General features: G+C 43.4%; 1 protein-coding gene across 1 annotated transcript; it reads right to left on the bottom strand.

Moving 5' to 3' along the window:
- Nucleotides 1-1024: 1024 nt before the first annotated feature.
- On the bottom strand, nucleotides 1025-14200 carry LOC117267717 (CCN family member 1). Its single transcript, XM_033643695.2, has 5 exons — nucleotides 13995-14200; nucleotides 11331-11544; nucleotides 8994-9434; nucleotides 8356-8534; nucleotides 1025-3561 (listed from the first exon to the last, which is right to left on the bottom strand). Exons 1-5 carry the CDS (start codon nucleotides 14043-14045, stop codon nucleotides 3256-3258), a joined length of 1191 nt encoding a protein of 396 aa, XP_033499586.2. The 5' UTR covers nucleotides 14046-14200; the 3' UTR covers nucleotides 1025-3255.
- Nucleotides 14201-14630: the final 430 nt, after the last annotated feature.

Here is a 14630-nt window from a genome sequence, read left to right on the forward strand (position 1 = left end):
GCCGCCATCTCTGCCATGTCAGACTGCAGCCGATCTCGAAACGAAAGTGGACAAGATCCAAAACCTGATCTTATTTTATGATTGAAACTTGTTTATTTATGATTAATAATGTTCGTAAATTGATACGGCAACAAAGTTGAATTTTAGCAACAACATAAGACACTGTTAATCAGGAAGCACTCATCTGAAGACTTTATTATCGTCTCTTTTGTTAAGACATTGGGACTTAAGTTCTTTATATTTGTCGGGTCCTACTGATCCCTACTGCTTGAAAAATTTAAAAAGCATACCAAACAAAAGTTCAGGTCTCAAGATTGGAATTTTAAAAACTAATTTGATTTTTTTTTCAGTGTTTACAAGTTCAAATCCAAAAATCAAAGTTTAATAATAAAAAATAACAAGAAAAGATTAAGACTGCTCAAATTTGACCGATCAAATTCAGATCTAAAGATTCAAGTTGGAAAAATTCAAATAGCAACATCCAGGCTATGTTATGTGTTCACACCAACCATGATGCAAAGTTTCACATTGCGTTATTCGGGCTAGTTTGATTGCTAGAAAATTTAGTGTTGACTTGCTTCATACATACATGGAATCGCTGAATCAATAAATGAACTTCCGCTGCATCATACACCCAGAGAATCTCAATGCTGATTGGCTATCCAGCGCGAATTGGTCGCTAGTTCAGATTATTCAACTCTTGCGAATAAGTAAATGACGCAAAATCGCGCTACTTGCTTCATTTATGCACTGTGCCACCTGCCGGGAATTTGTTTAATCTCATCTTTACATACACTTCACTTGCACAAGTTATTTAATTCGCACCTGGTGTGAACACAACATAAAACAGGATAGCAAACTACCTCAACAATGTGACCAAACACAAGTATGATGCTGAATATATTAAACTGCGTGGACCTTGAACTAAGGAGAAATCTGGACTCCTTGGCTGCACCAGAGGGAGGCCACTGATCTAACACAATGGGACAGTTATGACTTTGGTAAATGCTCGACACAGAGTGAGGAAGTGAAAATGTCTTTATTGAAAATGCGAAATGATGAACTCACTCCAACTCTTACAATCCAACCAGTTTCCAACAGAAGTCGTTGTGTGGAACATGTGAACATTTATTTCAATATGTAATCTTTCAAAGCATGACTTTATTATTACAGATGGTATTAATGTACACTAGAAGACATACAATCATCATGCTTTCAACTTGGCACTTAACGCTCATAAAGGATCTGAACCCTGCTCTGTTCAGTGCTAAACTATACGTGGACTACTTCAGTATAACTCGGTAAACGGATTGGCCCTTATACAGCAGATAGAACTACAAAGAAAGGTAACAATGCATCTGTACATAGCTGCTCTATAGTGTCCTTTAACAAAACTACACATACAGTACCAAAACCACAGCATCTACATAGGCAAATAGCATCTTGTTAATCACCTGTAAAGTTCAAAGGTTGTCAGGCTTCGAGTTTTTTACCTACGGAAGCCTACTGTAGCCGAAAGATGGTAGAAAATGCAAATATTTTCCAGTTTCACATAAAAACTGACATCATGTCTAAGCCACTATTTTATGGCATGAAAGAAAACACATCTTTGAAATGTTAAAATGGTGATTTAAATAATTTCACCCACTTAAAAATGTGTAAAAATCAGTTAGAAATGACCTCTCAGTCCCTCTGTGTCACCTTTGAGATAAAAGGTCATGAACCAAGGCTGTCTTAAGGTGCGTGGACTTGAACCCGTGTCCCAGTCGAGTGAGACGCTCAAGTTCTTCAGTCATAGTAAAGGATTTTGGCTACAACAGTTACAGAATAATACAAAAGTCCCCTCTTTCAAAATGTCCTCAGATACAGGTTCTCATTGGCCTCTGCAGGGCCGTGTCGCTCCTCTCCGCCTCTGACAGTGACGTCAACTGACAACGCAGCCTTCATTTCTCAGAAACAGTCACCACTTAAACACGAGGAAGCATGAGTTATTGTTTTGTGTCAGTGAGCCTGCATGCTGCTCGATTACAGGCCAGATTTGGGCACCAGAGCGGTTCCACCCGCCAGTCACAAATTACATGTTTACCCCAGCACACGCAGTTTTCAATTTTTATTTTTACAGCAAAACCAGAGAGTGGCTGATTTGCTCTCGCCGCCCCTCCGAGTCAGGATTGTAATTTGCGCAGAATTAGGCGGTCGACGTCTCGGCGCCAGAATCCCAGGCTTGTTCTTCTGGTGCTTGCTAAATATCTCAGTCTCTTGTGGAGGCGAGGCAGGGGATGAGTCCAGCTGTGTAAACAACCTTTGACATATTCCCCCGCTAATGCGCACAAAGCCTCGACCGGTCAGGTTCAACTCTTTTTCTAGTATGCAACACCTCTTCTCCTGTAGCCTTCATCATCCATCATTAGATACGGCTCTCTGACTGCTGTAACCTCCAGGGTCGAGCCCTGGATCTGTGGGAGTCCTTCTCTCCTTCTCGTGGCTGACAGCTCTCAGCTGTTTTGTCCCCGTTCAGCCATGCTGAAGCTCCAAACATAGCAGCTCCGCCTTCCCTGGTGGCAGGCCGCTGTGTCATCATGTCTGTCTCAACAATAAATACCAGTGAATAAATACCATAAAAAGACACAAGCCACACTCCTGCGAGAACATCTGAGATGCTCCTCCATCTTCTGCCATCACGATCCCAGTCTTTGCTGTCAAGTCTTCTCCGTGAGTCTTCATTTGGTTTATCAATACTAATTATCGGAGTGCACCAACAGGTTTCCTGTTTGGCTCCGAAGCAACGTCATACCAGCTTTCTATTGACTAGTCGGACCTGTTGCTCAGTGACTGTGATGCAGCTCCACACCACCTACAAAAGAAACACCAGCACGTCGGCTTTTGATCCAGCGTCCCCGACCAAAGTCTCAGAGTTCAGGGGACACTTGGTGCCTGGCAGCAACATGGCGGCCGGTTGCATCTATAAAGATTTCATCACAGTCTGTCGAAGTCTGGCGACACCAGACACAACCTCTTATCTACACTACAGCAGGGGCTGCTCACTTTGCTCTGTCCAAGGTGGAGATGCGCCGGTCTGATTCCTTCTTCTCGCCCCATTCCTCCCCAAATAATCTTTCAGAAAAGACGTGTGCACCTCGCTAACGTCTACTCATAGATACACTAAGGACAGCTATTCTATAACGGGGGTCACTATGGGGGAGTTAATGTCTTAGTTTATGGGGGAATGTAGGTTGGGGGCGGGGGTTGATACCACTAGTCGATGAATTTGTGCGTGTCTCCGTAGAGCCATCGCTGAGGAGGCATGGCGGCCTCGTTGAGGTGGTTGCACTCGTCGCTGCACTTACAGGACTGGATGAACATCACAGACCTGTTGAAGCGCTCGCCATCAGGGCAGGCGAAGGTCACGCTGGCAGTGCGTGTGCGACGGGGTGAGCAGCAACGGCCGTCCCTGCACACGCCGCAGTAGTTGGGCCTGTAGAGACGTGTGCTCCTGCAGCCGGCGTAGGACAGGCGGTGTGGTTCAGGGGCCTTATGGGTACGAGAGCACTTCCTTCCTTTCTGGGGACGGAGAGAGAAGAGAGAGTGAATTCAGTCTTTCAGGAGGTTAACAAGCGTCTAAAGCCATGCTAACGACTCTGTGATGCTAAAAGGCTAACATGAATAGTAGGATTCATCCTCTGAGGACCATGAGAGCATTTCCAAGTTTTCAAGTTTCAAGGCAACCAATGTTGCCCAACAAAGTTTACTATGTTTTTGGTCAAAATTGAGTGTTGACTGAAATTAAACCTTTGGATATCTGTTCTATCATGTGAGAAAAATTCATTCATTTTCCATAACCTGTTAGGAGTCGCGTGTGTGCTGGAGCCTATCCCAGCTCACATTGGGTGAGAGGCAGGGTTCACCCTGGACAGGTCACCAGACTATCACAGGGCTGACACATAGAGACAGACAACCATTCACACTCACATTCACAGTCTTTGGACTGTGGGAGGAAGCCAGAGCACCCACGCTGACACAGAAAGAGCTAACAAACTCCACACAGATGGGTTCCAGGAACCTTTGTGTTGTGAGATGACAATGCTAACCGCTGCACAACCGTGCTGCCACCGCTGTGAGTGTATCACAACGCATATTGAACATGAGAATAAAGATAATACCAACGACAAAATAATTTCTACCTGACCATGGCTTGATCATTGATGATGAAGATTATAATTAATGAAGATTATAATAAAGGTTTTTAGGTTTTAGGTCAAACCTGATGAAGTAAACATTACAACAAACTTATACTTGAGGGTTGCTAAAAAAAATTCTGTTACTACTTTTAATACAGACGTCTGTAAACTCACAAGTGACTAATGGGAACAACAATGTTTGAAATTGGTTCACTACTGAGTGATCCAGCATCAGCAAAAAAAGCTGCAATGTAACCACTTGGGGCATGTTTGCACCGCCAATTTACGTCCGCCAGAGGGGCTTGTTTTTGCCACTGACAGGCTCAGATTTTTATTGTGTCTTACAACATTATGCAAAGGATCCCTACAGAGATAGACCTTTTAGTTAAAGAGTAAGATTCTTTTTGTTTAACCAGAAACAGCCCCAAAATCGCCATCCCCACACCCGCCAGACTCCATTTAAATAAACAGTAATTTTAGCCTGTATAGAGCCAGCATATGGTCACATCTAATTGGGTGGATTAAGGGTTTATTTCAACCAAACCAGAGTAGCTGATTGCTGGAATCATGGAAAGACGAATCAAGACAGTATTTGTACATTTTATTTTTTTTCTGTTGACTCTGAATGAAGCGTGTTTTACGACGATAAAATTACTACTTATTTAAATGGAATCTGGTGGGCTTGATCATGGCGCTTTCCGGCCTGTTTTTGGTTACACAAAAAGGATCTTATGCTTTAACAAAAAGGTCTATCTCTGTAAGGATCCTTTCAACAATGTTGTCAGAGACTTAAAATGACAGTCTGAGCCTGTCAGTGGCAAAAACACGCACTTTTATTGTTCGTATACTGACTGAACAAACAGCCTGGCTGCTGCTCTTGCCTAACAATAGACTACTAAATTTGTTCCCATTGGTTATTTAGACACAAAAACATGGGAAAATAAAGTCCAGGTTGAAAAGTACCCCTTAACTCTGGATTTTTATGTTTATTTGACATGCAGAAAGCAGCACAGCAACTCTTGAGCATAGTGGGGAATGCTCTGTTTTCCCCCTTGGGGTAAAAGGATGTGACGTCTTGTGGGCGTTCCCATCAATACTGACTTTATCTAAGGCTAATATGAATAGTGGGATTCATCTTTTGAGACTATGAGTATTATTTACAAAATTTCAAGGCAACCCATAGTTCAAGTTAAGCTGCAGGCATGGCTAATAATCTTTTCTTTCTGTGATGTGCCGCGTTCTGTAGAGCAGGTTGAACACTGCTTCATAGAGTCACATTGTTAGAATACCACACAGCAAAATGTAATAACTCATCATTTGAGCCGTGAGCCATGAAAAACAAAGTTAATGCAGTTAAGTACAGAGACGGGGGAAAAACAAAATAAAGGTCAGAGCAACCGCTGAGTGCCAGCGAGGGGAGCATGCCAGCAATAGTTAAGGATTGACACTGATACACATTAACACCCACAGCAACTCTGCAAACACTGGAAGAGCAGATGAAACAGGTGCATAACAACCCATCAGCCTCATGAGAGGCTCATGGCGAGAGGCAGAATGTTTCTGAGGGTGTTGCTGCGTATGAAATGTGAGAGAGCAGCAGAGTGGGCGAATCAAGTGCTCTTTAAATCACACAGCAGAGAGCCACTGAGTGCAGCTGACTGCCACAGTGTCGCGGGGTCAGTGTGGGAGAGCTGCAAACCCCCGCAGACGAGTGAGGGGGGATTTTATCCCTTTGTCACATCTCTGAAAAGTTCTGGGAGAGCTGCAGTGTTATTTAAAATGAAAACTTAGAAACAAGCTGATAACAATGTTGGTGATGTATTGTGTTTTTAAAAAGATCACAGAAAAGAACTACTTTAAGCAGAGCCTGCCGAAAGTTACCAGTCTCCGAACACATCAGCTATCAGTCTGACAATGATTGTCTACAGTCCGATTAGCAAGTCGAAACAAGACAACGGAATTGGAGTTGAGAGACAATATCTATAATAGATATCTGATTATAAATGCAGATAAACTTTAAAAAGCTGTTAGCTGATGAGTAGCCAAAGAGTAGTTCCGCGTGACCAGCCTCCCTTACTTCGGAATGGGAGTCTGGGGACATTCATCTTTCATTTTGTAATAGAAATGGGCGGAGATATCCAGACCATGTGACGGCGTTGCCATAGGTACGGCACGTTTGTTACATGTAACAGAGACGTTGCAGCTCTGCAATATAACTGAATCAAATGAAATCATATCCATTTTAATCTCTTATTGCGATGCACTGAACACTTCCTTTTCTGTTGTACTACGGACAACAATTCGGGGAACAGCAATTCCAGTGTAGGGGGGTGTAAGGCAAAGCTAACCAGCCGTTGGTCAAGGAAGTGCGGAAGTACACGGATTTGGATCCAATCACATCACTGCTGCTGGGAGCCAGCGCTAGTTCTATTACAACTTTCCTATGGGAATGTCAACAGACAACAGAGTCAGCTAGTGTGCTGACGTCATCGGCGTCTGTGTAAGAGACTAGCCAAAGAGTTGCTGTGTCGTTGGTTGCACCAGCAATAAATTTGAAAACACGTATCTCTTATTTGTTTCCCTTCCATGTTGTAAAACAGATGGAAGATAGCAGCGTGGGCTTTGGCTCCAAGCTATAGACCTGAGCAGTAAAATTTCACCCCCAACTCCATGTCCCCTTTTGGACAAAAGCAACGCACCGTCACATAAAGAGAGAAATGGGAAAATGCTAAATGATGCTGGTGACAGTTGATACTGATAGATAGCTAACGTTAGCTTGAGTAGGAAGGTGCTGCAGCACAGTCATACTGTGGCAGCATCAGACAGCCGTCTCCGACTAAATCTCAACCTAGATCAAACGGTTGTTGACAAACAACACTTATCCTACTGATACCTGGTGATTCAATCAGATATAGTGGCCACTGTGTTGGGTCATTGATCCACTTGGACGGGGGAGGACTAAAGGGACTTAATGATCAACTTTCATTTATGGTATTTAGGAATGGTGAATGCTCAGGTTCAGGCAAGGTCACAAAACAATTATTAGACGTGTTTTTATAATAGGATCTTCGGCGTTCTATCCCCTTAACATTTTGTGAGGTACCCATATGTGCTGGTCTGGTGTATACGGACTGTTTACCTACATGCAGCCAAAGCTTGCTCAAACGCAATTGTTCAGTAGTACATGGACAACAATCAGAACACTTCTGATACCAAAATCTGGTCTTGTTGTCTGGAGATTCTGCATCTATGTGCAGACTTTTGTTTATAGATTAGGAAGCTACCACCATCAGCCAAGAACCCCCTGTAAAATGTCGAAATTATATCTCTACACTTCAGCCTCAATTGTCGCCTCACAGCAAGAGGGTCCCTGGTTCCTAGAGTCTGCATGTTCTCCCTGTGTCAGCGTGGGTTTCCTCCAGGTGCTCCAGCTTCCTCCCACAGTCCAAAGACATGCAGGTTAATTGGTGACTCTAAATTGTCCGTAGGTGTGAATGTGAGTGTGAATGGTTGTCTGTCTCTATGTGTCAGCCCTGTGATAGTCTGGTGACCTGTCCAGGGTGTACCCTGCCTCTCACCCAGTGTCAGCTGGGATAGACTCCAGCCCCCTTGCAACCCTGAACAGGATGATCGGTTACAGAAAATGAGTCAGTGATTGAAAGGATACAACATGTTAAGACGTGTTAATTACTGAGATTTAGAGTGATGGTAGACAGAGCCAGGGTAGCCGTTTCCCTCTATGTGCAGTCTTTGTGCTAAGCTAACTTCCTACTGGCTTCATATTTACCGTACAGACATGAGAGCTAACTCTGTGCTAGATAGCAACCAAATGCTTTAGTTGTCATTTACAGAGGGACTACCAAGAACTGAGCTCGAAGCTGCAGAGAGGAAACTTGGTCTAAATCTGCTCTGTCGTCATCCTGCTAAGGATGTTTCCCACACAGCAACAGAACTGTGAATAGACCAAATGGACCAGAAAGGGCTCAGCTACAGATGGATTCAAGGTGGGTGGGGTCTGTACACATGCCACGGTATTAATACCAATCTGTCCCCTGGAGAGCAAACCTTTCCTGAATCTATTTAGCCCGGTGGCTGCTCTGCATGTTTGTGGTCTGTCAGAGGAAGAGCTGCATTCTGTCACTTCATGAGAGTCTTAAAATCACCACACACTCCTCACCTTGACTGGGATGGACATGGAGCTACAGGGCCGGATGTTGCACAGACGCGTCTCCTTGATGAGCTTACACCGGGCGTTGTCGTTGGTAACACGAGAGGAGACGCCCATCCCGCAGCTCCGAGAACACTGGGACCAGGAAGTAGTCTGAACCACGCACTGATCTCCCACCTGCCTCCAGGCTAGGAGAGATGATACAGAGGACGTGTGAGATGACAATGCAGAGTTTGGCGAGTCAGAGACAGAGAAGCAAGATCAGCAAAGTGACGCTGGGGTAAAAAGGGCCGGTGGGAGAGAGACGGAGAAGGAGAGGTCCAGAGATGCAAAGCACACTGGTCTCATTCAGTGAACAGGCAACACTGACGCATAGAGAAGGTGATTACAGAGAGGGGAAAGCTGGGTGACAGAGGTATGTGCTGTGTGAGAGCAGTGTGTGAGAGCACCTCTGGTGTGCAAGGAGCCAGTGGAAAACAAGCCTCACATAAATGCTGACACACACACACATAGATGCAGAGGAAAAGGCTCACAGTGAGGCCGTTTGTGCGTCAGGGGGCTAAAATGACTAAAACATAAACATGATGCTTTACTGCGTAGAGGAAACAGACGGCACTCTGAGGCGACACGGCGGCACCCTCTCTTACCCGCCAGGTGCTTGTTTCCACGTGGCTTGTCCCACTTGCGCCCCACCTCCACCAGCTCGTTGCCCAGGGTGTTCTTCTCCTTCTTGGGTTTGTAGGGGTACAGCTTCCGGTAAGGCTTCGGGTAAGGCTTCGGGAAGGGGTAGGCTGGGTAGGGGATGAAGGGGTAAGGCGGGTAAGCTGGAGGTTGGGGTCGACGGTGCACCGGGGGCACGACGGTGGTTCCCTTGTGGCAGTCGATGGTGAGGCAGCACTGGCCTGGTACTTTGACCAGCTGTGGAGAGGGACAGGAAGGGGACGCCAGGGGCACGTGGCTGGGGCAGAGGGGCACGCAGCCCACCGCTCCGTCGATGCAGGTGCACTGGTGTTTGCAACCAGCACGGAAATTCTCGCCATTTTGATAAATGCGGCCGTTGTATTCGCAGGAGCGGCCCTCTGCCTTTGCTGAGGGAAAGGAAACAGACAGGTCGGTTAAAATACTTTGAAACACAAACGTGTTCAGATAGCTATGGAGGCAAATAAGAGACATAACTATCTGAATTTTAACAGCTATTGAATACTTAATATCAAAACACCACTAAATTCATAGCAGTGAATTATTTTAATATGTATCTACATCTGTTTGTTCTGTATTTACCTGTATATTAAATATTAAAATATTTCAAAAGCTAAATTAGATTTTTTTTTAATTTTTTAAATTTCAAAAAATTCATCTAGGTTACTCAAATTCAATTGGTCAAATTCAGATCTTAAAATTCAAGTAGAAAATTTAGATAAAACAGTCAAATGCAATTGGTCAAAATATTCAGGCTCATTTTATGGAAGCAAATAAGAGACAAAAGTATTTTTAACATTTTTAACAGACACTACATTTATTTGTGTTGAATTTACCTCTTTGAAATTTAAATATATAGTGTTTCTTGATTTGCAATTTCAGAAGCTTATTTGGAATATTTTTTGTCAGTATTTACAGATTCAGAATTTTTAAAAAAAAAAAAAAAAAGATCCAGGTTACTTAAATCTAATTGGTCAAATTCAGATCTTAAAATTCAAGTAGAAAATTTAAAAATTTAGATAGAACAGTCAAATGCGATTGGTCAAAATATTCAGGCTCATTTTATGGAAGCAAATAATGGACAAAAGTATTTGAATTTTAACAGGCACTAAATGTATTTGTTGTATTTGGATCTGAATTTGTGTCAACTGTTAAAAAAATTCAGCTTTTGAAATTGCAAATACAAAAAAAATTATATTTTAATTTCCAAGAGATTAATTCAGAACAAATAAAATATTTCAATGCTATGAATTCTATATATATATATATATATATATATATATATTTCAATTTTAATATTAATTACTCAGTGACTGTAGGAGTGACTGTCTCTTATTTGCTTCCATATGGATTGCTTATCATGTCCTGGGTAGCCCAGATGTTGCTATCTGAATTTTTTTCAACTTGAATTTTTAGATCTGAACTGAATTAGAGCCACCTGAAATTATTTTATTTTGTTGTTGTTGTTGTTGCTTTTTTTAAATTCTGAAATTAGAATTTTTAGATCACTGAAAAAAAATATGTTAAAATTCAGCATATGAAATTGGAACCCAAGAAATTATATAATTTAATTTCAAAGACATAAATTCAGAGCAAATAAATTCAGTGACTGTTTAAAGTTCAAACACTTTTGTCTCCTGTTTGCCTCCATATGTATCCAATATGGATCCAAAGAAAACTCTGAAGCTGATGAAAACTTAAGCCGCAGGAGAAACAACAAACAGGAAGTGGCTCGTATGTAAATGACTCTTTAATACGCGCAGAGATCAGAGGAGAGAGGCAGAGACACACTATCTCCAGATTTATGAAGCGAGCTCTATTCTTAGATCTGAGAAGAATTTTGACTTGTTTACAATGTCCTTCCCCTCTGTTCCCTGAGTGGGACTCCCCATGCAACACCCTGGATACCCCCCTTTATATAGAAACACCCCCAAATAAACAGGCATATAAAAATACCACTGTGCATGCGTGTGCTCGTGTGTTTCATGGGGCTGTTTGTGTACACACTGAACTACTTATATAAATCCCGGAGTTGGCCAGGTTTCAGTCGCAGCTCATGAAGGTGCTCTGTTTTTGAAACGTGGCACTGGCTTCAAACCCGAAGCCCCTATCAAAGAGAGACTCCAGCCGCTTGGCTCGGACGCCAGATTCCCCACCCTGAAGTTACACATTCCCTCACTCAACCCCAAACTAAACCCCAAACTCTGTAAACCCAAAAGCTCCCCCTGCATCTCCCCCCCCCCCCCCCCCCCCCTGTCTCTCTGTCAGCCCTCTGTGATACGTACCCCTGCAGATGCCATGGGTACGGCCCACATCGTTGCCGTAGTTGCACTCCAGGCCTTTATGGTGGTCACAGGGCCGCCCTTCATGGCAATCCTGGTTGAGCTGAGCGGCGCACACCTTGCAGCAGCCGCAGCCGTCTGGCACCGAGCTGACCCCTGGGGGACAGGACGGAGGCCCCGCCGGACACTCACACACCACCGGGCAGCCAGCAGTCACCTACAGGAGGGGACACGGTGTTAGTTAACCTGGATACTGGCACTTCATGCGGTGCATTTAAGGGGGAGCCACACTGGAACCAGGCAGGACAATAGTTTGACTCATGTTACGCAGATCACAGAAATTCCTCAAAGTGTGTGAGGCTTAAACATTCGCTGAATACCCAGCACTGTCCCCAGCCCCACAGGGATATCTGTAACCCTCTGTCGCCTTCCGCTTGGCATTCGCCGGGCAAGCGGGGATGAAAGGTGTGTTCTCTGACCCAAAATCCCCTCCTCCACACCCCCACCTTCCTGCTCCTACATCTTTTGTTTCTCCAGAGCCACTCCAATAACTCCCAGCAGAGATCACAGAGAGCTGTCTGCAGTCACCTGAAGGATCCCTTCCTGACTCTGACACCGTCTCAACCCGGGCCAGGTCCTGGTGGGCTGCTGACACCGGGTCAACTCAGTCTCATGAGGATGAAAGATATGACACTGCACAATGTGGGGACAATAGCTTTCCATTTTTAGCATCATCACTGGGGTATAACCTGGTGCTTGGAGCATGAGTCAGATAATATTTATAGTGTTCACTGGGTTCATATCGGCCTTATTTTTATTTCCACTGTTGGATAATATTACAGTAGTGTAATTTTGGAGCTACAGTACAGAAAGATAGAAGCTTATGTACTTATACTTTGTAAAAGAGTGAAGTGTGGAAGTTTTTCAGGTTAATAAACCCTTTAAACGCTCACACAAACCCCTGATACACCAAGTTTCATCAGTTTATGTAGATTTAAATGAGCAGCAGTGGAACATAACCAAGTGCATCTACTCAACTTCACTACATTTCACAGGAATATATGGTACATTTACTCTACTTGACTTAATTAGACAGTTCTTTACTGTACAAGTAACATTTTTTCATACATAAACACAAGGGTGTAGGTTATGTTGGGCGTCTTATATGAAACGATGGATTTGAGGGTCCTCTGCCAGAAAATTTCGAGCATCCAACACTTGATTTTCTGCATTCTGGTGAACATTTGGAACAAAGCTGTAATGTTTCTGCCTCAATTTATGGTGGACATGTCTCTAATTTTGTCAAAATAAAAGTCCACTGCTACTTAAATGTTTTCTGGGGTGGTTCTGGGGGAAAAAATTGTGCATTTGGCATTTAATTTGTTCATGTATTGTGGTGTTAATGCGCTATTTTGTGCCTTTTCATGTGTCAAAATAAAAGTCCTCTGCTGCTTTCAAGTTTTCTGGGAGGGGGTGGCATGTAAATGGGGGGGTTTGGGGGTCCTCCGCCAGAACATTTCGAGCATCAAACACTTAATTTCTTGTATTCTGGTAAATTTCTATGCACCAACTTGTACCGTTTCTGCCTAAATTTATGGTGAAAATGTCTTTCTATTTAGTCAAAATAAAAGTTTTCTGCTACTTTGATGTTTTCTGGGAGGGGGGCATGAAATCGGGGGATGGGTTGTCCTCCGCCAGAAAATTTTGAGTATCTAACATTTAATTTTTTGATGTATTCTGGTGTTTATGCACCAATTTGTGCCTTTTCCCTTGTCAATTTACGGTGGAAATGTCTTTAATTTTGTCAAAATAAAAGTCCTGTGCTACTTTCATATATAAACAGTGGGTTTCAGGGTCCTCTGTCAGAAAATTTAACAGCACTTAACATAAAAAATGTTCAAAATTTATGATGGAATTGTCTCTTATTCTGTCAAAATAAAAGTCCTCTGCTACTTCCATGTTTTTACTGGGGAAAAATGCGTATGTTCTAAATGTTGAGGGGGACATGTCCCCCGCACCTCCCCCCCAAAGTTATGCCTATGCATAAGCACATGACGATCCTATAAAACACAATGCATTATTACAGATTTAACTGATCTACTGAATACAGAATACTGACCAACAGCAGTAAAAAGCTTCTTACATGTTAATGCATCAGTAATAATAATTAAATGATATTATTTACAACAGTATAATTTTTAGTCATTATGAGTTATTTCTAATAATAATACTTAAAAACTTTTACTTGTGTGACGTTTTCCGTGCATTTTATGTTGCAGTATGTTTCTGAAAGTCCTTAGCAGTCCTATCCTGAACTATCCTAATACTCAATTTGCTGAGGACCCCCTGAGGCGTCCCCCAAGGACCTCTGGTGGTCCCTGAACCCCACTTTGGAAACCACAGATTCTCCACACATTACCAACCAACACTAAGTCACTGAAGGAGAAGTTAAGTGTACAACAGGTACAGTATTATTCACTGGTGTGCGGCGGAACAGTGGGTTTACTTCGGCCATAATTATTTTGACATGCAACACTGCACAGTGAAAGCAGACCGACAGCAGCAGCTCCAGAAGCGGATTTGAGCTGCCGCTGCACGTGAGTCTTTATTCCTCTGTGTTGACATGAAGCAACAAACAGTGACAGAAAATAAACTCCACGCACTCACCAGGCTGACTGTCACCACCTGCAAGACAGCAAATAATAGCAGTATCCCCATGCTGTCAGCTGAGTCACAGGAAAGAAAAAGAAGTATGTAAGTCACAGCAGAATAAATCCTCCTCCGGCTCAGGAACAATAGCTTTTGTCCACAAAGGTTAAATCCGTCATGCGCGATGCTCCTCTTCTCCTTCTTCCATCACTTGTACATTTTTCATGGATCAAACTTTGAGGCTTGTTTTTATATCAGCCCCGTGCTTTTTATGGCGGCCACGCCCACCCCAGACCGCCTTTAACCAATTAGGAGGCAGGCGCGCGGCCAAGGTATCCCCTGCAGGGAGGGGAGGTGGGCGGGGCTTGGAGCCTCCAACACGGACGGAGCTGAGGTTTGGGGCAGAGGGGGCGTGGCCGAGCATGAATGCAGTCATTCATAAAAATTCAGAATTACTACATTCCAGTGAGGACCTGGCTTCTGGGTGTTTATTTATTTATGTTTGAGCGAAAATAATATTTTCGATGCTTTAAAGTTCTTTTCACACGCATACCTCTGTCCGGTCGCTGCTTTGTGAAAAGTAAAATAAATATACTCAGCTGCTAGTCTGTGCTACATTAATACAGGGGGCAGCCATGGAAAACAGGGAGGAAT

This window comes from Epinephelus lanceolatus, chromosome 18 (assembly GCF_041903045.1).
Source record: "Epinephelus lanceolatus isolate andai-2023 chromosome 18, ASM4190304v1, whole genome shotgun sequence".
NCBI lineage: Eukaryota > Metazoa > Chordata > Actinopteri > Perciformes > Serranidae > Epinephelus > Epinephelus lanceolatus.